At 37.4% G+C, this 27,409-nt stretch overlaps 1 protein-coding gene across 3 annotated transcripts; it reads left to right on the plus strand.

Annotated features, from left to right (window-relative positions):
• The first annotated feature begins 697 nt into the window (after window positions 1-697).
• TMEM41B (transmembrane protein 41B) lies at window positions 698-27,409 on the plus strand. Of its 3 annotated transcripts, none has more exons than XM_080815475.1 (8): window positions 708-775; window positions 894-1,019; window positions 14,128-14,245; window positions 16,552-16,680; window positions 21,084-21,177; window positions 21,833-21,937; window positions 23,150-23,288; window positions 25,042-27,409. In XM_080815475.1, the coding sequence occupies exons 2-8, from the start codon at window positions 899-901 to the stop codon at window positions 25,209-25,211; spliced, it is 876 nt and encodes a 291-aa protein (XP_080671601.1). In that variant the 5' UTR covers window positions 708-775; window positions 894-898; the 3' UTR covers window positions 25,212-27,409. The 3 variants fall into 3 exon arrangements, with proteins under 3 accessions (XP_080671602.1, XP_080671601.1, XP_080671603.1); XM_080815477.1 differs by having other exon boundaries at window positions 719-775; window positions 897-1,019; XM_080815476.1 differs by having other exon boundaries at window positions 698-1,019.

Raw genomic sequence — 27,409 nt, forward strand, 5'->3', positions numbered from 1 at the left:
TTCCTAGAAATGTAATTACTGGATAGGAACAGAGTATTTTTATACAGGCTGCCAAGTTGCTTTCATGAGGGAATTCCAATACACTCGCCAATGAGTAAGCTAAATACTGCTCTGAGATTTCAGAGTGGAAAAAGTTAAGTCAAAACCGGCACGTTTGGGCTGAGCAAAAGGTAAAGCTACGTAAGCTGACCTGGCTTTACTAGTGAGGGGCGGCAGGGTGATGAACAGAGAAAGCTTCTAAACCCATTTCTGCCATCCTGTGACCTTCACAGGTTATAGCTCCTCTCTGAGCCTTCACTGTCCTTTAACTCGGTAGGTTCGGCTCAGGCTGTATATTTTCCAGCGTCTTCAGAGCAAACATCACCTACATCATCCAAAGCGAAGACAGCAGCTTGGGGAATCGTTTTAGTCAGTAAGCTGAATCAGCATTCGCCAGGAAACGCCTACTAATCACTCGAGAGCACTTCCGGCGGCCGGGACAAAAGGTTTGAAGTCTCAGGGCCGGCACTTCCGGATAATTAAGGCTGCGCATTAGATGCCTGCGTCCTCCAGCCACACCAAGGGACTCCGGCACAACGGCTGCGCATGCTCCCTGCCGTCGCGAGGAGGGGCGGGGCAGTGACTGGGAAGGGCCGGGACCCTGACTTGTCTCGCGGTTACTGGGCGAGCGTGAGCGCGCGAGGCTCGGGGGAGGTGCGGGGCGGAGCCTAGTCCGAGTGGGCGCTGTAGGTTTCAACCGAGCGTCACTGTGCTCGCGGGGCTGAGGTCGTCTCAGGTGAGGTGGTCGCCCCGGAAGTGGCTGTGGCCGTGGCCCCTGGGTGTTGTAAGGAGTCTGCGGCAGAGTTGTTGTTAAGGGAGGCGGCATCACCTCTATTCTTCCACCTTCCCTGCAGCAGCCATGGCGAAAGGCAGAGTCTCTGAACGATCGCAGACGGGGGCACTCCACACGACTCCTGTGGGGGACAGGCCAGCGGGGACACGGGGTCTCACGGCGCAGAGCGGCGGAGACCACCTGAAGGGTGAGTAAAACCGGAACCAGAGCTGGGGCTGGCCCAGAGCCGAGAGTGTGCCGGGGGGTTTGGGGTGGAAAGGACCTCAGTTGGCCCCGGGGATTTGCGAGGGGAAGGGGGCCTGCTGGCACCCAGGGACGCTGGAGCAGAGAGGGTGGGGGACCTGGGCTTGGGCCGCTGCCCACCGCAAGGCCGGACACCTAGGAGGTGCGTCGTAAATGCTGTTGTAGTTGAACTCAATAAAAGAACTAATGACACTGGCTTGTTTGAAGCTCAGGGAGGACGTAAGGTTGACAATATTGAAGCTAGACAGAACGGAAAGGAACTTCAGCACTTCTGCTTTATTTTTACCGATGAAGAAACTGAGGCCCACAGTGGATGTGGAACTTGCATAAAGTCACAAAGCCAGATTAGTCAAGTAGTTAAGAGCAAGGTTTTAACTATATACAGGTGCCACTTCCAGGTGGCAGGAACACTTGGGTGTGAGTCCCTGCTCTACCACTTATGACTTTGGACTTGTTATCTTTCAAAACTCAGTGTCTAAACAGTACAGTGAGGATGACAAAGATTATAGTAATAGTAGTCTCTGCTTAGCTTGCTGTGTGCATTACACAAAATAATTGATGTAAAGCATTAGTTGTAATGGCTTATGTGAAGTGGAGGCTAAATAAATATTAGCGATTACTATTGTAACTGAGATCTCTCATTCTCAAGCTTTTTTGCATTACACCATTCTGCCATTTTTCAGGACTTTAAATATTATTTTGAAAGAAAGTATACTTAAAAACTAAATACTTTTATTCCATCTTGGTATAGAGTTTTTCATTGCTTTTCAACAGTTGAAATGACTAAACTTTCAAAATGCTTTTTATTTTATTTTATTTTTTTAAGATTTTATTTATTTGACAGAGATCACAAGTAGGCAGAGAGGCAGGCGGGGGTGGGGGGGGGCGGAGAGCAGGCTCCCTGCTGAGCAGAGAGCCTGATGCAGGGCTCCATCCTAGGACCCTGAGATCATGACCTGAGCCCGAAGGCAGAGGCTTAACCCACTGAGCCACCCAGGTGCCCCATATTATATTTTTTAAAGAATTTATTTAATTGACAGAGAGAGAGTCAGCAAGAGAAGGAATATAAGCAGGGGGAGTAGGAGAGGGAGAAGCAGGCTTCCCGCTGAGGAGGGAGTCCAATGCGGGCCTCAATACCAGGAATCTGGGATCACAGCCCTAGCCAAAGGCAGACGCCTAACTACTGAGCCACCTAGGCGCCCCTTAAATGCTTTTTTAAAATCCCATAAACTTGAAGAAATCCTAACAAATATCCATTCAGTTGTTTTCAGGTTACACTGATATGTTCCACCACCAGTGATGAGTAAGGAGAGGGTCTTTTAAGATTGTCTGGCAGGGGCGCCTGGTTGGCTCAGTGGGTTAAAGCTTCTGCCTTCGGCTCAGGTCATGATGCCAGGGTCCTGGGATGGAGCCCCGTGTCCTGCTCTCTGCTCAGCAGGGAGCCTGCTTCCCTTCCTCTCTCTCTGCCTGCTTGTGATCTCTGTCAAATAAATAAATAAAATCTTTAAAAAAAAAATGTCTGGCAACATTATCAGTATAGTCAACAATAAAGTATTGCACACTTAAAAATATATATTTATATATATGAAGATCATATGTTGAACATACAGCTGAAATTTAAAATAGAGTAAATTTTTTTAAAAAGTATCCTGCAGAAAATGGTATTTTCTTTTCAAATAATTGAAAATGTCCCCAGTGTAATTTGACTTTTTTAGCTTTTATGTATTTGGATATTTCATCATCTTATAGACATAGGACCACATAACTTCAAAAACTCAGAAATGAATTGTCTAATTATAAATCCACTCTAAATTTAAAGGAACATTGTTTTGAAGATGCTGCTGTGGAGAGTAATCCAAGGGTTTTCAGAAAAGTATTTTCCAGATGGGGCATCCCTAAAGATTGTCATTTGGTTTGTGGTAGCAGTCAGTTGTGTATTACTGATTTTTTAAAAAAATATTTTATTTATTTATTTGACAGAGAGAGAGATCACAGGTAGGCAGAGAGGCAGGCAGAGAGAGAGAGGAAGGGAAGGAGGCTCCCTGCTGAGCAGAGAGCCCAATATGGGGCTCCATCCCAGGACCCTGAGATCATGACCTGAGCCGAAGGCAGAGGCTTTAACCCACTGAGCCACCCAGGCGCCCCTATTACTGATTTTTGTTGTTGTTTTAACCTAAAGCTATTTAGAAAATAAAACCTTGAAATTTCCGAAGTGCTTTTATAATTGTTTATCTTATTTTATCATTAAGATGACACATTCAGCACAATTTTTTTTTTTTTAAGATTATTTACTTTAGAGAGAGAGGAAGCGTGGCAGGAAGGGGCAGAGGGAAATAGAGAGAGCCTGACATGGGGCTTGATTGCATGACCTGAGATCAGAGTCTGATGCTTAACCGCCTATGCCTTTTTTTTTTTTTTTAATTAAAAAAAATTTTTTTTTAAGATTTTTATTTATTTATTTCACAGAGAGAGGGACAGGGGGAGTACAAGCACACAGTGGCAGGGGGAGAGGGAGAAGCATGCTTCCCACTGAGCAGGGAGCCAGATGTGGGACTTGATTCCAGGACCCTGGAATCATGACCTGAGCTGAAGGCTGACGCTTAGGTGACTGAGCCACTCAGGTGCTCCCATTTTTTTTTTTTTTTAAGAAAATTATTTATGAGACAGGGAAAGAGAGAGAAATAGAGTGCCTGGGAGCGGGGGTGGGAGGGCAGAGGGAGAGAGAGAATCCCAAGCAGATTAATTGCTGAGGATGGAGCCCCACATGAGGCTCAATCACACCAACCTGAGACCATGACCTGAGCTGAAACCAAAAGTCAGATGCTCAATGGACTGAGCTACCCAGTCGCCCCTATCATATCACTTCTGTGGACTACAAATCTATAGGAAGGTAGAGGGAGATGTGAAGGCATGCCTTCACGGTAGGGTTTGGATTGTTAGATAGGGGATTCTGGCTGGGGGAAACATTAAGCTGGGAGGTTAGTGTGAATCTTTATGTCAGTATAGAGATTAATTTGTTGGGAGTGGAGGATTTCTGTTTCTGTAGGAGATAAGATTGGCCATGATCAAAATGGTGTTGGTACAGAAGGATTTAAGTGCTATGCAGAGGAACTTTTTTGATCCATCTTGTTAATTAGTGATTCCCAGTGTTTTCTTTTTCTTCTCTGCCTCTCTGTTTCTGTCTCTGTCTCTCTTTAATTAGTGTTAGGAATTTATTTTCTGGGCAAAAGATTTTGTAGATCCCTTATGTGATAGGGTTATGTGATAGGCTTACTTGTGATGTGATGCCATTAGTAACTACTTAGCAACCAATATTCCAGATTATGATAAACAGTTTTTGTTAATTGCAGGTGTTATTTAGTTTGTCATTCAGAAAAATTACATGTTTTGGAGTAGAGATAAAAATTTAGTAACTCCTGGGGCGCCTGGGTGGCTCAGTGGGTTAAAGCCTCTGCCTTTGGCTCAGGTCATGATCCCAGGGTCCTGGGATCGAGCCCCACATCGGGCTCTCTGCTCGGCAGGGAACCTGCTTCCCCCTCTCTCTGCCTGCCTCTCTGCCTACTTGTGATCTCTGTCAAATAAATAAATAAAATCTTAAAAAAAAAAAATTTAGTAACTCCAGGGATGCCTGGGTGGCTCAGTTGGTTAAACGTCTGCCTTTGGCTCAGGTTATTATTCCAGGGTTCTGGGATCTTGCTCAGTGGGGAGCCTGCTTCTCTTCCTGCCTGCTGCTCCCCCTGCTTGTGCGAGCATGTTCTCTCTTTGACAAATAAATAAAATCTTTAAAAAAATGTAACTCTTGGTTGAGAACTACATAGTAATAGAATGTTCCTATAAATTCCATGACACTTTAAATGGATTTGTATTTTTTTTAACTGACATACCTACCTAACTTTGACTAATAGTTGTCATTGTGTGTATGTTTGAAATACTTTACATGCTATATGCAGTGTTTGGTACATTTAGTGGGTCCCTTACCATGACTGTGGTCTCTATTCTCACATCTTAGCCTTATAGACTGTGAAAACTTGAGCAAGGGCACTGAACGTCTAATTCTTTTTTTTTTTTTTTTAAGATTTTATTTATTTATTTGACAGAGATCACAAGTAGGCAGAGAGGCAGGCAGAGAGAGGAAGGGAAGCAAGCTCCCTGCTGAGCAGAGAGCCCAATGCAGGGCTCCATCCCAGGATGCTGGGATCATGACCTGAGCCAAAGGCAGAGGCTTTAACCCACTGAGCCACCCAGGCGCCCCTGAAAGTCTAATTCTTGAATGATGAGGAAGGACAAGAAACAAGACAAGAGGTAGAAGTACTTAAGAGGCTCTTGATCTAATCTATCTTCAAGGGTGCCTGGACCAGGGTATTTATTTTCTTCTGTGTTATTTGTCCTGGCTGATCTATTTACTAACAAGTCATAGAAGTTTCCCATTTTGATTTAAGAAAACTCTGGGATGCCTTGCTGGCTCATTCAGGAGAGCATGCGACTCTTGATGATCTTGGGGTCGTGAGTTCAAACCCTACATTGGTCATAGAGATTACGGAAAAAGAATAAATAAATTTAAAAAAAGAAAAGAACTCATAGGGCTGTGTTTTTTCAGTATATAGAGGTCATCATCCTTGTGAGCAGTGTGAAATCAATTTGATGGGTAATGATGAGACATTTTTAAAAATGGAAGAGAAAATAGAGTACTTTGCATGTGGTAAGGCATAAGTGTTCTTCGAATTTTATTTTTTAATTTTGTAGATTTTGTGTGTACCAAATCATGATATAAAGTTGCTTATTGTTATTGCAGCCAAAAATGTTTGAGAAACATTGTCTCAGTGTTGATCAATGTCTCAAAGTTGATCTTACTCCTTTTAGAAGACAATATTGTTCAAACTTGGATAACAAACCCTCTCAGATGTCTGTTCTAGATCCTGCCTTGCTCATTTGGTTCAGTAAATATTCTTTGAGCATCTGCTATGGGCAAGGTACTAGCTTAGAGGAAGAAGGAAGCTCTTACTGATAACTGGGAACCAAGACTAAAATTGACAACTAGGCATCAGCCAAGGTGTTAGTATAATTTGTTGATGCCAGTCCTAACCCATATATTATGTATCAGGCTTCTTGTGCTTATCATCAATAGAAAATACAATTGAAACTCTTGCTGAGGGGCACCTGGGTGGCTCAGTGGGTTAAAGCCTCTGCCTTCAGCCCAGTTCATGGTCTCAGGGTCCTGGGATCAAGCCCCGCATTGGGCTCTCTGCTCAGTGGGGAGCCTGCTTCCCCCTCTCTCTGCCTACTTGTGATCTCTCTCTCTCTGTCAGAATAAATAAATAAAATCTTAAAAAAATAAAGAAACTTGCTGAAAGGAAGTTGATTGATTTATATATAAAAATCAATTTATTATATAAAAAATTGAGAGATTCAGTGGGATTCACTGGCTTCAGTCTGGAACAGTGGCCTAATGATATCATCAAGATCTGATTTCTTTCATATCTTTAATGTCAGCTTTTTTTTTTTAATTAACATATAATGTATTATTTGCCCTAGGGTACAGGTTTGTGAATCATCAGGCTTACACATTTTCACAGCACTCACCAGAGCACATATCCTCCCCAATGTCCATAACCCAGTTAAATGTCAGCTTTACCTTAAGGTTGATTTCTCTTGATGGTCCAGGTAAGTTAAATCCTCCCATAACTTTGAGACTCTTTTTCCTAGCATTACCAATAGAAGTCTAGATATTCATTCTGATTAGACCGTCTCAGGTAATGCTTGTCCCTGAACCTATCACTATTATCAAATTAGCTCAACCTGATTCATGTTTGACACCTAAAAAAATGGGAGTAGGAATGAGGCCAAATCAGTTTTCCCAAAGACATAGATCTCTGTGATGGATCACTCATGATTTTTCTCTATTTGTGCTCAACCATCTTAGTGAAGAAGGTGAACTTGTGGCACTCATTTTGGGTTTGATTAGATATAAAAAAAAAAGTTAAGGATTCCAATCAAAGATGCTGCTTCAGATACACAGTGGAATTGAGGCTGGGCGTGGAAGGAAGAAAAGTGAGGGTCCCAACGGAAGGGAGAAAATGGAGGGAGTAAGCTCAGGAAAGAATAAAGGTGGTCGAAGAATGGCATATTGGGATTTAAAATGTTCAAGGTAGAGCAATCTTGGGATGTGAGAACTTAGTTTATCATTGGAAGTAGGTGGTTAAAGTTGAATAGAAATGAAGGTCTAAGGGTACGTGGGTGGCTCAGTGGGTTAAGGCCTCTGCCTTTGGCTCAGGTCATGATCCCAGGGTCCTAGGATCGAGCCCCGCATTGGGCTCTTTGCTCGGCAGAGAGCCTGCTTCCTCCTCTTTCTGCCTGCTTCTCTGCCTACTTGTGATCTCTGTCTGTCAAATAAATAAATAAAATCTTAAAAAAAAAAAAAAAGAAATGAAGGTCTAAGAATTTTGAGGCTGGGTGGATCATCTAAATGGATGATCGATCTTTTAGGATTATGAAGTTTACTATAAGCTTGATCTCAGTCTTTAGTGAATGGAGGGGAAACATGTGGAAGTAGTTAGATGAGAGTGAGGATGTGTGGATTGAGTGGCAGCACAGTTGTAGGGCATAAGCCTTAGAGAATGAGCCTTTATACAAAATTGGCAGTTTTGTTTCTTCTACCTACAAACATGCTTTCTCTCTGTGTCTGTTCTTAATAGTTAATTATTTGTATTTTATATTTATCTTAGTTGTTTGAATTTATACTTGATGATACTGCTACCATTTAAAAAAATTTTTTTTTAAAGATTTATTTATTTGACAGACAGAGATCACAAGTAGGCAGAGAGACAGGCAGAGAGAGAGGAGGAAGCAGGCTCCCTGCTGAGCAGAGAGCCCGATGTGGGGCTCCATCACAGGACCCTGGGATCATGACCTGAGCCGAAGGCAGAGACTTTAACCCACTGAGCCACCCAGGCGCCCCACCATTTTTAAATTTTTAATAATAAAAAGATTCTAAAGCCCTTGAAATCAATTTACTTCCAAAAATACTGTAGTGGATTCTTGTGACCATGAAAACTTGTTTTCATGAGTCCCTGTAATGAGATGGGTCTTTCGCTTCTTCATGTAGGATCAAGTAGGTTTAGAAAACTGAATGTTGAGAACTAGTAGACCTGATCACCCCTAAGATCTTGCGGATTTAGGAAGATTTTGCTTTCCCTGTTTGTTTGTTTGTTTAAGACTTTATTTATTTATTTGACAGAGACACAGTGAGAGAGGGAGCACAAGCAGGGGGAGTGGGAGAGGGAGAAGCAGGCTTCCCGCTGAGCAAGGCTCAGTCCCAGGACCCTGAGATCATGACCTGAGCCGAAGGCAGATGCTTAACAACTGAGCCACCCAGGCACCCACCCCCCCCTTTTTGAGATTTTATTTATTTGTCAGAGAGAGCGAGCACAAGCAGGAGAGTGACAGGCAGACGGAGAAGTGGGCTCCTCCATGGTCTCCTTGCTCAGCGAGGAGCCCAATGTGGGACTTGATCCCAGGACTCTGGGATCATGATGTGAGCCGAAGGCAGACGGTTAACTGACTGAGCCACCCAGTCGCCCCAGATTTTGCTTTTCAAAAGGTTTTGATATGAAAATAATAAGAAATAGGGAGCTATTATAGGGCCATTAAGGTTATGATTTTTCAGAAAGGATAAATGCATATTAGGAGTTAGAGAAAGGTGCTCTTAAGAGGAAGAATTGAAGATACAGGGTGAATGGAGAAGAGACAGTTCTTGGAGCAAAATCTGAAAGGAAATGTGTTAGCATTTAATGAAAAGATAAGGGGCAAGGGAAGATAATTTGGGGAACAGATCTTGAGGTAGAGATTGGGGAGCTTACTGAACTGTGGAAGCAGTGTCATTGTTTGAGAAAAGATGAAGATAGAATTAAAGGCTTGAGGAGACTTGAAATAGCCTTTTTAGAGAATGCTGTGAAAGGATTATTGTCTGCCAGTGATAACTGTAATTGAAGATAGAAAAGCGTGTGGCCTTGGAGGCCAAGAAAACACAATCTTGACTCTTTCTAACAGTATCTTTGGCCTGGAGGAGGTTGGAAAGCAAATAATGGGATAACTCAGATTGGGAATTATTATGATGGAAGATTTGAAGGTTACTGAATATATAAAGTACTAACCATCTTACTGTGATGGAAGATTTGAAGGTTAACGAATATATAAAGTACTATTGTGGTACTATATATGAATATATAAAGTACTATTATTCAAATGCTAAATTACATACATCTAATGCAACCAAGAGAAGATGCATTATAAATTATGCATGCTATACATTTCAGTGTAGAATTATCATTAAAGCAAGATTTTCAAAAATTTTTTAAAGATTTTTTAAAATGTATTTTTAATGTATTTGACAGATAGAGATCACAAGTAGGCAGAGAGGCAGGCAGAGAGAGAGGGGGAAGCAGGCTCCCTACTGAGCAGAGAGCCCGAAGCAGGGCTCTATCCCAGGATCCTGGAATCATGACCTGAGCTGAAGGCAGAGGCTTTAACCCACTGAGCCAGCCAGGCGCCCCAAGATTTTCAACTTTTATCTGTTTAGATCTCTAAATCAATTACATGCTAGTCTCTGGACTTGATAGAATCCTACTCAAGAAGAATTGTTGAGTCATAGTAACTAACAAACCCCTAGTTACCAGTTAGTGTGAAAGAAAGGAGAGCTTCAATTTTGAATGTCACTTTGTTTTTTACATTCTTGTTTTCTGTGTTACTGTTGAACACAGTGCTTGAAAAAGTTTGCCTTATTTTAAAGAGTGCAGAAAATTGATATCAGGTTAAACGTGGCAGTTAATTTTATTCAGTTGTCTATATATTTCCTCATCCAACCATAAGACAACAAGCAGGAGTCAGAGAAATGTGTACCCAGGGAACATTCAGGTGGTGTTCTGTAGTCCAGCTAAATGTTCCCTGACACCTTTCTTCCCTGTGACCCCTTACTTAGGACTGGTAAATTAATAATGGGAAGAAAAATATTTAGTTTAATTTTAGAGCTGACATGCTAAATGACTTTTTAAATTTTTTTCAAAGACTTTCTACCTGCTCTTTGAATCTTGTCTCCATGACTCTAGCCCAGTAATCTTGCTTTTCTGTATACTCAAAACCTCTTTCTGCCATTCTTTGGGAAACTAGCTAATGGTGGTATCTACTTCTTAAAAGCAGAGGCTGAGCAGAACATTTTGTACATAATAGATGTTCAGCAGATACCCCTGAGTAACTCTGCATTTGAGTGCATACTTTGCAGAGTAGAAATCCTAAAGAAAAGTACAAAGAAAGGGGTGGGGTGGTGGTGGCGGGGAATGATCCGTTTATTCTTAGGAGTAATTCTGGGTCCACAAATATCTTCTGGATGAAAAACAAAAAAGCAGTGGTTTTGAAGAGTTTAAAAGATGCCCACAATATTAAACTATTTGTATCAATCCTTTTTGTACTCTGGACTTCAAGCAGGAAAGTAAGTGAAAAATGAAGGCTGAGCAAGGTAATTCCAGGTAGATGTAAAAGGAACATGCCTTTAAGAAGTAGCAGACCTCGGGCACCTGGGTGGCTCAGTGGGTTAAAGCCTCTGCCTTAGGCTCAGGTCATGATCCCAGGGTCCTGGGATCATCGGGCTCTCTGCTCAGCAGGGAGCTTGCTTCCTCCTCTCTCTCTCTCTGCCTGCCTCTCTGCCTACTTGTAATCTCTGTCTGTCAAATAAATAAATAAATCTTAAAAAAAAAAAAAAAAGAAGTAGCAGACCTTTGAAAAAGTTGTACAGACTATATATATGTTAATACGTAGTCGCTTTGTTATCAGTGCATAGAAAACTATGCCCAAAACCTCAATGTTTATATATTACTCTAACTCCTTTCCAGTAGATTACTTCTTTATTTAATAAAGTAGGAAAATAACATTTTAGCCTTAGGAGAAGTTTGTGTTTCAATGGATTTTCTTTTTAAAACTACATTTTTGGTTGAATTAGTTTTAGTGAACACTGATATTTTTGTAACTTTTGGCTGATTCCTCTTTTCTTCTTAGGGTGAATAGATAGGATATCTTAAATTCTCAAGACATGCATTGAGTTAGATATCATAACCAGGGCAAAGATATGAACAATTAGGCATTTGTTATTATAAGATTCTGCAGAAACCTTTTCACATTTGACCCACCTCAGATGTTTAAAGTCTCTGTTTAATTTTCTGTACTGCAAAAAAGCATGTATATAAATACGTTAGTGGATTAATGAACTGGAGTATTCAGTGGCAGGCATGCCTGGTTTATTACTGCATCGAAGGCATCTTTTATATTATTTTATGATCCTATTCCTTCCTGCAGTAACTTTTAGAAGTATGAAATGAACAAGTAAGTTTCTATTTGTGACTTGGTTTTTCAAGTAAAGTCCCTTTTTTAGAGTCAGATGATAACAAAGTAAATTAATGTTTAGATTACAGAAAATTGGAAAGATAAAATTTTTTGTCTTTAGTGTTCACAAAATACTAGAACTTGGTAAACCTAGTATTGTCTTTTAGGAAATCTGCTTTAATGACCTGCTAAGAATAATTTATATCTAGTATATCAAAGCACTAACCTAAGCAACTTGTATTTCCACAGAAATTATGAGTTGCTTATAAATGGATATTGAAAGGCTTTAGAGATATACTTTATGCTGTTTGGTTGCTTATGATTTATTTATTTATTTATTAATATTTTATTTATCTACTTGACAGAGATCACAAGTAGGCAGAGGAGCAGGCAGAGAGAGGGGGCGGGAAGCAGGCTCCCCGCTGAGCAGAGAGCCCGATGCAGGGCTCAATCCGGGGACCTTGGGATCATGACCTGAGTCGAAGGCCAAGGCTTTAACCCACTGAGCCACCCAGGTGCCCCTGACTTATTTATTTTATTTTTTTTTATTTTTTGAGGATTTAGTTTTTTTTTTTAATAGTACAACCTCCTTAGGGCTTCTGTTTACTTACCTATGGTAAATACTTACCATATTGTTTCCTCTTAAACTTTAATGTACATGCTTACCATATTGTTTCCTCTTAAGCTTTAATGTACATGCAGATCACCTGGGTATCTTATTAAAATGCAGATTCTGGTTTAGTAATTCTGGGATGTTGGCCTGAGAATCTGCATTTCCAGCAAGCTCCCTGGTGATGCTGATTCATGTGGCCCACGCAGTACACCTTGGGTAGCACGGAGCTAGATGGTTTCTATTGCTCCATGGTCAACATAGAATTGAGCAAAACTTTACTAATTCAGTTGTAAAATATATAAAGCTGCCATAATGAGACAGTGGATAATATGAAGTTTATTTTTTAATTAATTAAGGCTTTTTGGTTGAAAGGAGAAGAAATAAGTTTAAACCAGTACCAATAAAAAGGAGAATATAGGAAAAAGAATATAAGAGACAATCTCACTGGCATTTATGAGCAAGAAATGAAATATAGCCAGGCTTCAGGGAGAGTGAGAAAGTTAGAAATCAATGAGTTTCTCTGGATTTATGTTTCAGTCTCCCCTCTTATATTTTCTGGTACATGTTTTTGGCTTGCCGCAGTTGTTATCTGTGGCTCTTACTGCTTGACCTTTCAGCCTCAAGACCTACCACCTCTTGGGACACCTGACTTGTGGCTCAGATGGTTAAGCATCTGCCTTCAGGTCATGATCTCCAGGTCCTGTGATCAAGCCCCATGTCAGGCTTCCAGCTCAGTGGGGAGTCTGCTTCTCCCTCTCCCTCTGCTACTCTCCCTGTTCGTGCTCTCTCTCTCTCTCTCTCCCTGTCTCTGTTGCTGTATCTCTCTCAAATGAATAAATAAAATCTTAAAAAAAACCAAAAACAAAAACCTACCACTTCTTGACAAGAGCATCTCTTTGTTTTAGTCCAACTTTTCGTCAGCCAGTAATGAAGTGTTTCTACTTGACTCAGGTGTCCAATCTTGGGCAACTTAGCCTTCTGTGTTTGGGCCGTAGAGGGTTGGAATCACACTGTAATAGGGCCAGTGAGATTAGTCTCTTTGGAGGGAAGGGGAACATGGGAAAGTTTCCTAGAGAAAGAGGGAGTTATTGCCTGTTCTACTATACATGTTTGTGAAGAAGGATTTGTGAAATTAATGAATAGAGTACAGGCATTTGATTAGGATACTTCATAAAAATGTGTATAAAAGTTACATAGACAGTAGTTAGGGAACGGGCATTGTAGATCCATCCATTTAGTTCTCAGAGAACTAAAAATAATCCTTATTATAGCATACATATATTTTTTTAAATCTGGGTATTATCAGTATATACACGGGATAATGGCAAATACAGGCAGTAAAACTTGAGTCTCCCCCACTTCTGCCTTTTCCCAGTAAGCACTACTAAGGTACCTTAGCCTCCCCACTATTGACCATTTCCTGGTAGAAACAGCCTTGCCCATTCTTCTGCTTACTGTCTCCTGGATCTCATTCCATACTTTTATCTTGCATATAATTTTCTAGATAACACTAAGATTACTTTGTGAGGGAATGTAAACAAATTCTGCCATTCTTTGGGTCTCAGAGAGTCACTGAAAACATGCGAGACTCAACTATATTCTGAAGCCCTCAGTGTAAAAAAGGAACTATAACATTTACCAGATGTATTAGTCAATCTCTGGGTTCTTATGACAGTTGAAGTAATTGCCAAATTACTTCATTTTTCCTAAGAGGCCATTCTGTCTGTGCTGTCAGCTCCCAATATAGATAAATAAATTTGAAAGTCAGTGGTAGTATTTAGAGTGATGCCCCCTTTCCCCTTTGGCTTATCAACAAATCAATGCTACAAATTCTGGTGTTCTGTTTTTCATGCTTCCGAAATGGATATATCCCCCCAAAAGTAGTATGCCTGATTAATAAATGTCAAATACAATAGTAGTGAAAATTTTATGTTAAAACAGTGTTCTGGACAAAAGTGTGAACAGTTTTTTGGGGGAGGAAATTCTTTAAGGAAATTATTTGCTGACTTGGAATACTTATCTTTTTAAAATATTTATCTTAATTACAGCCTCTTTTTTTTCCCCCTTTCAGAAAAAGCCTGTGCAGAAGCTGGGTCAGCAAGAATGTCACTTCTTATATTGGTGTCCATTTTCTTATCTGCAGCTTTTGTTATGTTTCTGGTATATAAAAATTTTCCTCAGCTTAGTGAGTAAGTATACAGAAAGAAACTGAAAATGCTAGACATTTATAGATGGATTAAAAGTTAAACTAATCTTAAGCAACAGAATGTCACGGTGATTGTATATCAACTCTCATGGTTTGTAGCAAGTCCATATTGACACTGTTATTTAAACACTCCTTTCCAAATTTGCCTCTTGGTTTTCTGTGCAGGGGTTTCTTAGCACTGCTCCTCTAGTTAAAGTCTCATTTTTCTAATGGCTTTCAAATGTTTTAAAAAATATATAACTACATTTAGAAATATGTCTTTATATCATGATCCTGCATGCATGTGCCTGTCCATTTTCTCTTGCTCACTTGCATACATCTGTACATAGAAAATTAACTTAAAGTTTCATGAAATAGGTCATGTTCTCTTATATTTTCTAAATTATTTGATTTATTTTTTAATGCCATAAGTGAGGAAGCAAACTTATTTTAAAATCCCTGAAAGAGATTGACCTGCAGTTTGAAAAACATTGATGCTCTTCTTCTCTGCCTCCTCCCTCCCCCCACCCATCCATCCATGTCTTCTCCCTTCCTTCTTGTGATCAATTTCTGTCTGCTTCTATTCATCCATTTCCAATCCCACCACATCTCTCTCTCCTCGCTCTTTTTCTTTTCTGCATTTTATGAAAATGATATGGTCTGAAAAGGTAGTTTTCACAGTGAAATGGACTTTGTGTAAACCTTGTATACCTTATCTAGTATACGTCCAAAATTTCTTAGCCAAAACCTTGGGGGTGAAATGTGTTTCAGAATTTAGAATTTTTCCATTTTGGGAAGACTACATGGAATAAATACTGTATATTATGTAGTACCTCCAGCGGGATCTGGGGCAGCATCCCATAATCAAATACATTAATATTTTTGCACAGAAAAGGGCATCAGAAAAGACTATATGAGTAATTACGTAAGTGTGGGTCAACTTTTGCTAACAAGGTATGAAGAACTTTTGGTTTTTAGAGGTTTTTGAATTTTAGGGAAGAGATTGTGGACCTGAAACACACTTTAAGAAGGCAAAATACCCCAGGGCTGTGTGTGGTTTTTTTGTCGTGTCTCCCCCCACCTGCCACCAGCCCAGGGCTGTTTAAACAGTAATACCACCCTTGTATAATCATAGATTACATAAAAGACTATTAAAATGTAGTTAGACTTTCAGCCAGGGTCAGACTGGTGTAGTAATGGAAAACTATGAAATATTTCAAGGTGTTCGGAAGTTCCTGTTTTGCCCTAAATTCCTTTCATTAACAATTCCTTATGCTTGAAATTTTATAGTTAAACTTATCTTTATTTTAGTACTTTGATTTCTTACATCAGTATAAATGCCTTTGGGAGGCTAACATTCCTATTGATGGTTAACATTAGTATGATTAAATTTTAGATCCTTTCTGGTTTTGATCAAGGAGGAGGAAGTAAAGAACTGACTGAAGAGGGCAAGAATATAGAGTATAGATTGAGGTTGTCTTTGCTCTCAGTCTGCTATAAGAATGATAACAAGACTTGTATATAAGTATGCTATTATAAACCTGTTATGTTCTGCTTATTTCTGTGTGTGTGCATGTGGATACAGATGTATGTGCACACCCCTATAACGAGTTTTTAAAGTTTTTAAATTTATAAATGAGGAAACACAGTTTACCTGCTATTTTTATAGAATTTAAGCAGCAGTCTGTCATTGTTATGTAAGATCAGTTAAATGTTATCATGTAAACAAATGGGCACGATATGCATTAAACACAAAGGTAATTATTTGAGGCTTTTATAAGCAAGAAATCATTCAGTTCCAAATAAGGCACCAAATAGAAAGTAAAATGAATAGAAAAAGAAAAATGTTTCCGTTTTTATCTGAACTTTGGGCTGGGATATTCCAGAAAAGATGTGAACTATAATTTCACCAAAAATTTTACTTAACTTTAGTTGTAATTAATTATTGACCTTAGTTTATCATGAGGATTACCCAAAATGATGCTGAATATGTTTTAAATATGCTAATATCACTAGTTCACTAATTAATTCAAAATTTGTACCAGTATTGGAGCAAATGCTTTTAACCTAATTGAGTTTGGATCATCCTTACTTTCATATATAGATTACAGGTCTCATGAAATCATAATAAAGCATGAAAAACAAATAATTTATAGGCTTTTGAACTTAAAACTTACAAATTTATGGTTACTATATTAAAGATCAAGGTATCAAATCATTTTGGATAAAATTTCATGTTTTGAACTTTGATAAAATTATCTTGGCAAATTTTCTGCTTTAAAATTTTTCACTTTAATTTTATTTCTTTAGAGAAGAAAGAGTGAATATGAAGGTTCCCAGAGATATGGATGATGCCAAGGCTCTAGGAAAAGTTTTATCCAAATATAAGGACACCTTTTATGTACAAGTACTTGTAGCTTATTTTGCTACATATATTTTGTATCCTTTTTACTGAAAAAAACGTTTTCTAGTTTTATTCAAGAAAGAAGTTTTAAAAGTTTTGTTTAATTATGCATAACTTTTTTCTTTTAAAAATTGTTAATTCAGTGTAATTTAATAAAATATAGAAAAGTTAAAATGGAAAAAATTCTCACTTTAAAACTATCACAACTCAGTTATTATTTCTGAATATTTATTACCAGTTCTTTTGTATTCTGCTTATTTCACTTATCATAAACATCTTCCTTTCCTCTGTATTATTCAAGATAATTATTTTATTTCTTTAATTTATGATTATATTAGTTAATTGATTATTTTAATTTAGTTTAGTTATGTTGAATTAATAATCACCACAGCATAATTTAAAAAAATATTCCCTTAGGTTTGAAGATATAATTTGTATTTAATTTTTTATTTTTCTACTTGTCCAGTTAGGAATCTTTTTGTTCATGATTTTTCCCTTCCATTTAAGTGTTTCTTTGTAAAAAGATCTTAAGAGGTTAATTAGTCAATTCAAAGAATATGAATTTTTAAAATAATTACTGGTATGTATTTCATTTTATAGAAACATGTATTGTATTAACTAGTCAGGAAAATATCTTTATTCTTCCTACATATTTTCAAATGGCTTATGCTACTGGTCAATAATCTTCTAATTTATGGACTTTAATGTCAATCTTACTTTTTGTACTTTTTATTTTAATCCAACCTATTTTCAGATCTTCTCCGTTAATGAAAGACATTATTGGGGTGCCTGGGTGGCTCAGTCAGTTAAGTATCTGCCTTCAGCTCAGGTCATGATCCCAGGGTTTTGGAATTGAGCCCCATATCAGGTTCCCTGCTCAGCAGGGAGCCTGCTTCTCCCACTCCCTCTTTCACTCCCCCCTGCCTGTGCTCCCTTGTTCTCTCTCTGCCAAATAAATAAATGAAATCTTAAAAAAAAAAAAAAAAGACATTATCTCTTTATTTTGGAAAGGTAATCATTATCCAGTGCTCATGATGGAGCAGGGCAGGGGGGTAGGGGTGGGGGTCAGGGAGGCAGGCAGAGGGAGAGGGGTAGAGTCTTAAGCAGACAACCAGACAACCTGCTGAGCACGGAGCTAGGTGCAGGGCTTGATCTCATGACTCCGAGATCATAACCTGAGCTGAAATCAAGAGTCAGAGGCTTAACTGAGCTACCCAGGCATCCTCCCAACCAGCATTTATTTTTAAAAGTTAAATTAGTTACTTTGTTAATTCTCTCAAACTTTTTTTTTCCTTTCAAACTATTTCTGTTTTGGCTTCTTTTATTTCCTGAATTTTTGGTTATTGGACTTGTCAATGTAAACTTTTTCTCCTAAAATTCAGTAGCTTTTTCTTTTCTTGGATTTATATTAGATTAGATGCTATATATTTAACATATATGTATGTTTCTATACTTGCCTCCTTATACAAATTTGGGTATATACTTAAGTGCACTGCACCAGTTATTCCTGGCATAAGCAATTTGTTACAGGTATATTTACAAAATCTTCTGCTGATGATATAAACATTACTCTTTTATCCATCTAGTGAGAATACATTTTTATTTAGGTAGTGTGCTGTATGTAGGAACTTTGTCATTATTTATTTATTATGAGAAAAATCAAAGTTAGGGAAAATTTAGAGAATTACTATTATGCACTTATCTTTCAACAAGTTATTTGACAGTTATTTGTAAAGTAATTTAATAGTATATAAATTGTTTTAAGAAACCCATAACTGCTGCCTTTGCCTACTAATTCTATTTTAGAGCCTATCTGGGAAAACCATAGTGTTAGACTTAAGGGTTATTTTGCCTTTATACACTTTAACCATAAATTAAAATATTTTCCCTGGGTAAGATAAAAACTTGGTTCATTTTTTTCATTTGACTTTTATAAGGTTTTTGGGAACAAGACCTATAGTTTCTCTTTACTTGGCAAATCATCTTGTTTTGCCCTATTTTGCCTCTCAGCTTTTGGGTTATTAATTATATGCTGTTTACAAATCTAGTGTTTTGGGCGTTCAAAGGTAGAACAACTACTGGAGCAATGAGGAATTATGGTTAGAGGCGTGGCACAGTCTCATTCTAGTTGGAGCAAGTCTAGAGCAGAGTTTGCAAGCCCAGGGCATTTGTAAGAAGTGATCGGCCATCCAGTTTAGTTGGAGTTTAGGGTATGAAAAAGGGAGGATAGAGAAATAAGCTTAGTAAGATAGGATAGATACTGCACTCAGTCTGTAGAGGACTAAGGAATTTAGAATATTCAGTTGGAATTGGGTACTCATTGAGGACTTTTGAGCTGTGGATGACGTTAAAAGTGTCGCCATCATCCCTTTTTTTTTTTTTTTTTTTCCCTAAGGCTAAAATCTTTGAGTAACTTAAAAAGTTTATTTTATTATGGAAAATTTGAAATATACACAAAAGTAGAAAAAATCATATAATGAACTCCTACAGACCCATCACCTAGCTTCAACTGTTATCAATATTATGCCAGTTTTGTTCTTGCTGGTTACCTTTCTTTGGCTTTTTGAGAAAAAGAGAATAGGTTGGGAAAGTAAGGTAATATTTACTTTAGGTGATTTAGGTAATGCAGAATTTTAAATATTCAAATTGAAGTATCCATACCCAGTGTTAGTCCATAGGGGACTGGCTGAATAAGCCATAGTAAATGTAAACACTGGAGTGGACTCTATTAAAAGAATGAGAAATGTCTCTCTATGCTGTTACTGCGTTACTTCCAGGCTATCTTGTTAAATGAAAAGAGCAAGGGGCAGAATAGTAAGTCAGTATGCTGTGTTTTATCTATATGAGTACACACATACAGATGCAGATATTTTGTTATCTTTTTTTGAAAAGAAAGGATATCTTTAAAAGCCAACAACAGTGTTTACCTATGGGGAGAGAATGTGATACAGGGATGGAGGTGAAACCTCTAGATATACTTCATTGCATAGATTTGACTTTAGAACCAGGTAAATATTTTACATAATTTTAAAACCAATTAAGTCAGAATGAAAAAAGAAACAGGAAAAAAATCATTATTTTTTTTAAGATTTTATTTATTTATTTGACAGAGATCATAAGTAGGCAGAGAGGAAGGCAGAGAGAGAGGGAGAAGCAGGCTCCCCACTGAGCAGAGAGCCTGATGCAGGGCTCGATCCCAGGACCCTGAGATCACAACCTGAGCCGAAGGCAGAGGCTCAACCCACTGAGCCACCCAAGCGCCCCCAAAACCATTATTTTTGGCCAGGAGGAAGTGTCAGTAGAGTGGTAGATGGGTAAGTCACGTTGCAAGGGGACAAGGAAGGAATCTTCTGTGCGGAAGTGAAGATGAGACGCAGTAGCTGGGGAGAATACCCCGGTCAAGGAAAGCCTAGGTTTTCTTGAGTTCATAGGCATCTGAGCGGTTTTCCACAGGAGGGATCCTGCGGAAGAGCAAGAAGCTAAAGATGAAAGAAGCCAGGAAGAAGACAGAAGAGATTGAGATGAAAACATGAGTAAAGTGGGAACTAGAGGAAAAGAAGAGTGGGAGAATGAGGGAAGATGGAAATTTTGGGATAGAGAGTGTGTGCCCAGAAGGAGAAGCAGACTCCCCGCTGAGCAGAGAGCCCTACATGGGGCTTGATCCCAGGACCCTGAGACCGTGACCCAAGTGAAAGGCAGATACTTAACCGACTGAGCCACCCAGGTGCCCTTGAAGATAGAAATTTTAAGGGAAGGGTAGATGTTGAGGGAATCCACTCAACTCTGACCGACTTATAAGTAAATCATGTTAGGGATTTTTAAAAAGGTGCTGGGGTGGGAGAGTGCCTCCACACCAAAACTGGGAACAAGAGGGAAGTAGTAAAAAAGCATAATTCTATTTTTAAAATAAGGTTTGTGATTTTTACTATATTTTCTAACCCCTATCCTTTTTTAAATGAGTAGTAAATTGAAGTAAATGTTTATAAGTTAGAAACAAGTAATTATTATACCCTATATGTACCTAGATTTCCATGGAAATCCTGTTTCCTGTACACATTTTAGGAGTATATGCAGTGCATTAGAGAAACATACTGAAGGCCTTCTTTGTTCTTTTTTTTTTTCTTTTATTCTTTTCTTTTGCCAAAGTTCTTTATCTGGTACATGTTGGATATTTGTCCTGGTTTTTCTTTTAGTAACACACTCTTATTAGCATTGTATTTATGATAATGCTAGCAAATGGTCAGTTTAGAGTTAAAGGCATTATAACTGAATTGTAGGTTTTTTAAACTTCTAGATATAATTTTACTTTATTAATACTGAGATATGGATATAATCTCAAAATATAACTTTTATATTGATACTTTTTCCTAAGATGTTTGATTTGTCTTTTAAAAATTCCATTTTATTATGTTTTAGTCCTTAACTTAGAAGTTAACAGCTTGCAAACATTTGCCATCCCGGGCTCTATATTTCTCAGTATACTCTCAGGGTTTCTTTATCCTTTTCCGCTAGCCTTATTTCTTGTTTGTTTGGTAAGTATATAAAATGAATTTGGGATACTAGGAAAAAAAAGTAGCTTTTGATAGAATGATGAGGGAGAAGGATGGCATCTAGTCCCACCAGTCTATGTAAGCATAAACTCATTAGTTTTAAGAGGTGATTAATGTTAAAGTAATATCTTTTAAGTCTTCCCATAAGCAGATGTTATAGTTTGTTTTTTTCCTGGAACAGGGACATCACAGACTTAGTTGCATAGGCTCTGTTTTAGCCTTTCCTTCTTACTGTGTTTTGTAATTCAAACAGTCCAAGAGTGTTAGTGCACACAATGAGTTAAGTCCAGGATGGCGGGGGGAGGGGGTCGTATTTTCAAGCATAGCAACTGAAAAAAGAATTGGCTCTTTAAGTCTTATTCTTAGGCTAGATGCTATCCTTAACTATTTGGATATAGTCACTAAGTTTAATCACAAGTGCCAGTTAGTTTCAGCTGGTCTCATTTTAGTCCTGATTTGGTCTGAGAAAGGACTAGATCAAATGGGTTCTTGTTCTATGCACAAAGAGGAGTCATGCAGAGTATCCTCCCCTAACCCCCGAAAGAAGTATACTAGTTGAACTTTTCCTTAAGTGAGTATATCTATGTGACTAAGATGGAAAGGTACACAATGCTTATGGCTTCTTGTTATTTCCTAGTGTTCGGGACTCGGTGCCTCATTCTGCTATATGCTCTCCTATTTAGTTGGGAGGCCAGTTGTATACAAATACCTAACAGAGAAAGCAGTAAAATGGTCACAGCAGGTAAGCATGTATTTTTAAGTTATTTAATGTAATTCTTTGGCTAATTGGGAGGTCATTGTATCAGTGTATGGTTTCTCTAAGAATTAAGCCAGACTCCGGGCTTTAATAAAAATGATCTTTCCACCTAAGTAAATTAAAGTGGTGGGCAAATAATGAATGTTAATCCTTTCAAATATGAAGTTTCTGTGCTGTAACAATAGTTTTATTTTGTTTTTTTTTTAAGATTTTATTTATTTATTTGACAGAGAGAGAAATCACAAGTAAGCAGAGAGGAGGCAGGCAGAGAGAGAGAGGGGGAAGCAGGCTCCCTGCTGAACCGAGAGCCCGATGCGGGGCTCGATCCCAGGACCCTGAGATCATGACCTAAGCCGAAGGCAGAGGCTTAACCCACTGAGCCACCCAGGCGCCCCTGTAACAGTAGTTTTATTGATAGAGAGAGACGCAGCGAGAGAGGAACACAAGCAGGGGGAGTGGGAGAGGGAGAAGCAGGCTTCCTGCTGAGCAAGGATAAAAATCTTATTTTTATAAAGAATTAGAAGAAACAACCTGTTAAATCCCAGCGGAATTGTAGAAATCATTCTGCCTTACCCTTTTGCTTTACAGACTAAGAAATGACAAAGTAAGCGTTTTGCTGCAAATCACCATCATTATTTGTAAAGCAAGATCTAGAAGTATAAACTAATCAGTGCTTTTATTTAACTGGCTACATATCTCCATATACTTATGCAATCTCATTTATCTAATGAATGAATCACTCATGTAATATATATCAAAATAACAGAAAAATAAAGATTAAATTGGAGGCTAGGTTTAGTGACGTGCTGCTGTACTAGCCGTTTACATTGTAGGAAGTTAAAGGCATTAAAATATTAGTCACCTAATGTGTATCTTGTATATAGTTTTAAAGTTCAATTTTGCTTTTTGAGGTGTAAAGTGTCATTGTTGAGCCATATTAGCTAGGCTGATACAGAATCGTCTTTAGTAGTGTAACATTAAGCTATAAATACGATTAAAAAAAAATCTCATTTAGCTCTGGTAAAGAGCATGTGTTAAGTAGTTCATTGTCATTTTCAAGCTCCTTTTTTGATCAGTTCCGTTGGATAGATTCTGAACTATTGGGGAATGAGAATTCAAAATAAATATTTCATATTAAGCAACTTATTTTCAATATTGGCCTTATCTTGATCCTAACTGGTTTCTTTCTTATGACAGGTTGAACGTCATAGAGAACATCTCATTAACTACATTATATTTTTGAGAATAACACCATTTCTGCCTAATTGGTTTATTAATATTACATCCCCTGTGATAAACGTGCCACTGAAAGTTTTTTTTATTGGCACTTTTCTAGGTAAGGCCTCTGGTTCACGGTGTGTTAGAACTCGTTGTGTATGTACCTAACAGTGTCCGGCTGGGCTAGGTTTTGTGTTCTTTGCACACATGCCGGTACCATATGTAACTCTTGGGCACAGAGCCTATCATACATAAATAGAAATGTTTGTTGAATTGTGTTTAAGTATTTCTGTGTTACTTCTTTTAAAGAAGAGCACTTTCTATTGGGTATTTTTATAATCACACAGGTTTGAGCAGGACTTTAACTAACTCCGTTCTCTCCCTTGGTGGAGAGAAAAGAAAATCAAGGTGCCCTTTTTGAATAATTTACTCCCTTGTCTTTTAATCACATATTGAAATATTGAACTTTAATGTTCAGTAGAAAGTTGATCTATTTTTCTTTTTTATTGACATAAGTATTTATTATGGGCATTACCAGAAGTATGGGGGAAGCAGTATTAATAAAATGTTCCTGCTTTCAAGGAGCTGGCACTTAATTTTGAAATTAATTAGTGGACATAAAAATTCATTTATACATTTTGTGAATTCTGATGGTTCTTTAGTAAGAGTATTCTGCTTTTCTTTCAAATTTAATTTGAATTGTTTAGATACCAATGAAATGAACAGATTTCTCTTGTACTATGTGTTGAAGTTTAAGTTAGTATTTATAGATCTTGAAAAGAATAATCAATTTTTTGTTGCTGCTTTAAAAAAACTCATGACAAACTTGAAAATCTTAGCAGGGATAATTTTGGATTTTGTAAAACAATGTTATGTTCATGGAATCAGAAAAGAGAATTTATCCCTATCTTCTTCTTTTACATGTGGAATGCCTAGAGATTTAGTTAACTTCAACTTGGTCTAAAATTATTTTTCCATTTTGTTCTGATTTTTAAAAAAACATTCTTCCACCTATGCTGTTGTATAAACTGCTCTTACTCATTTTTTGAGTATCTTTCTATTTCTGAGCATCTCCTACTACTTCATTTTTAAGTATGTTCTGTCAAGAATGAATGACAATCCACTCAATCTTATTTTTGAACATTTAAATTATTTCCAGATTTTTGTTACTTATAATGCATTGATGAACATCCTTGAGACTAGATCTTTGCTTATATAAATTAGTATTTCCTTTTTTCCCCCCAAGATTTTATTTATTTATTTATTTGACAGAGAGAGAGAAACAGTGAGAGAAGGAGCACAAGCAGGGGGGAGTGGGAGTGGGAGAAGGATAAGGAGGCTTCCCACAAAGCAGAGACCCTGATGCGGGACTCCATCCCAGGACGCTGGGATCATGACCTGCGCAGAAGGCAGATGCCTAACGACTGAACCACCCAGGCACCACCCCTACATTAGTATTTCCTAAAGCTGAAATTGCTGAATCAAAGTACATTCTCTTTTTTAAAGCTATTGATAAATATTGTCAATTATTTTATGGAAATTTTTCTTGAGTTTTTAAGTTCATTATCCTTCAGAGGTAGTTATGAAAGATTTAGTTCTTTATATGGAAATAAATGTGAGGGGCTTTAAATTAAGTTACATTTTTCCAAAATGGAGATCAGTATATTCTTACAAGAAATTTTATACAGAGAAAATTTTAATTTTTAAAAATTTGAATATGGATTTATTTGAATCCATTTAAAATATTACATAACAAAGTGTTAGAATAATGTTAGTGCTGTTATGAGTTATGAATAATTTTGTGAATGTAAAGTATATTACAAAATCTTATTTTAAAAAATTACTGCTTATGTTTTTATTTTTTATTTTAGGTGTTGCACCTCCCTCTTTTGTCGCGATTAAAGCTGGAACAACACTTTACCAGCTTACAACAGCCGGGGAGGCTGTTTCCTGGAACTCAGTATTCGTTCTAATGATTTTGGCTTTTCTATCCATTCTGCCAGCCATCTTCCAAAAGAAACTAAAGCAGAAATTTGAGTGAGAAATCATCTGAGTTTTAGTTTTCCTATTATCATCATCATTGTCATCATCGTCATCATCATCTCAGGATTGGCAGGTTTATGTGTTAAAATCACCTCTTCACTAATTTGAAATGAGTTTGTAAAATATAATTTCCTATCACACAGTTAAAGTAATGCATGTAAGTGGCAAGGGAGAGAATAAAGTAAAAATAGAAATTGATGTACGATGAAAAGTACTGTCAATAGTTACGATAGACATCTTCTAAATCACTACTCCAGGGTAGCTATAGGTAATTAGTAGCAGCGCAGTAGGAAATTCTTAATCCAACTGATTCAACTTAGTATATTTCATGAACTGGCTCCACATACTTACCCTTGACTGGATAATTTAGTGTTTTTCCCTCTTAATCCCTTAATAATAACTAAAATAGGGAAAGCAAACACAAAATAAAAAAACAAAGATTCTAGATTTTTTAAAAGTGGTATTACAGTTCTTGCTAATGTTAGTCTTTGTTAAGAGCATAAACTTGAAAACTAAAGCTCAAAAAGAGATTTACATTTTCTTTTTTTAACTTTGAGGTAATATGTTTAGAAGCTGCATGTTGGTGGATTATTGAATTTGGAAAGGATATCAAGTTATATCTGTTTTCTAAATTTATTTTGTTTTTCCTGTTCTAGATTATCATGGGTTAGTCTGAAATTTAAAATTTTGGCCAGTCTATTTTCACCTTTTTTCTAGCTTTCACAGTATTTCCACTGTGCATATGAAAATGGTGATTACATGATAATTGTATTATATTGGTGTTGATAATTTATATTCGGATAATATTTTGTTACATAATTCCCTTTACTGTCTCAGAGGGGGATCAAAAAAAGTAAACATTCAAAGTATGCAGTTTTTAGATGATAGATTAATTATATTACTTTATATTTTGAAACTGAAGCAACGGCAGCATAACACTTAAGTGGTTAAATACAGTTTATTTCAATAACTGAAAAATTTACCTCATTTATTTATTAGTCTGGTCATTAAAGTATATATTATGTAATTATCCTTTTTATGCATGATACACTTATAAGAATGCCTTGTTTCATTTTTATTGATGGGTTTTTTGTTGGGGATTGCTTTTGATTAATGTAGTTACCCAACTACTCAAAGTAAAATTAAATTCTCACATGGTAACTACTATATTTAAATGGTCCTAGAAAAACTAAACAGCTTTTTGCTGCTTAATGGTAATACCCTTGAAGTCTTGATTCTAGGACATAGCTGATCTATAAGGTAAAGTACTCTGTCAGTTTTACCTTCACCCAAGACTGTCACATTGAAAAGTACTTTAGCTGTGGGAGAAATCCTGTATGTTTTTATTGTGAGAGGAATGGTCATCCTCAAAGCTTGTTTCTACTACATAATGTGGACTGATTATTTTTTCTATCACAGTATTAACAAATGGATTTATTGTAAATACAAAGAAAATATATTAATTAATATACTATTCTTATGTCACCTTGCCTTTTGTGTGTAATTATTTATTGTCATTTCTAGCAAGGTTTTTCTTCCTTCCTTATTGACCAGAGATTGAGTGATACAGCTTTCGTTATTTTTACAAATGAACTTAAAACATAAGTCTTTTTGGACAAAGTTCGCTAAATATTACTGTATAAAATGTAGTTGAGTACATTTTTATCAGACTTTTGAAAATAAAAGTAAGAGCTTGGACTCAGGAGAAGCCTACTTACTTCAATGTGTATATATTATATTTACTCTATTTTCAGAGTATTATCTCTATCCTTATCATTGATTCTTTCCCTTTGCTGATGATTCTTTTCAGAGTTTCTTAGAAAACTGAGCTGCCACTTAGGTGGGTTGTATTTTCTTCTTCCAAGAGAATAGCCAGTCTTTTTCAGATTCATCATCATTGACTCTACCCTAAATGCAGTCAGTGACCTGTATTCATGGATTTACAGACATGGCCTGATCCCAGATGTAGATTCAAGCTTCAGCCGCATCTTGAGGACAATTACATAGTAATAACCACCAGAGAGCAAGTATGTATAATGGAGAGGCAAGCTCACTAACTAGGAAGCTGACACGCTGAGACTGTTCACCTTAGTTAGTGGCCTTTCTCTGGAGTTCTATTACTTTGAATATAATATTTCTAAGCTTAATAAATGCAAATTAAAGTGTAATAAGAATAAATTGTACTGAAAAAACTTT

This window comes from Martes martes (genome assembly GCF_963455335.1).
Source record: "Martes martes genome assembly, chromosome: 10".
Classification (NCBI taxonomy): domain Eukaryota; kingdom Metazoa; phylum Chordata; class Mammalia; order Carnivora; family Mustelidae; genus Martes; species Martes martes.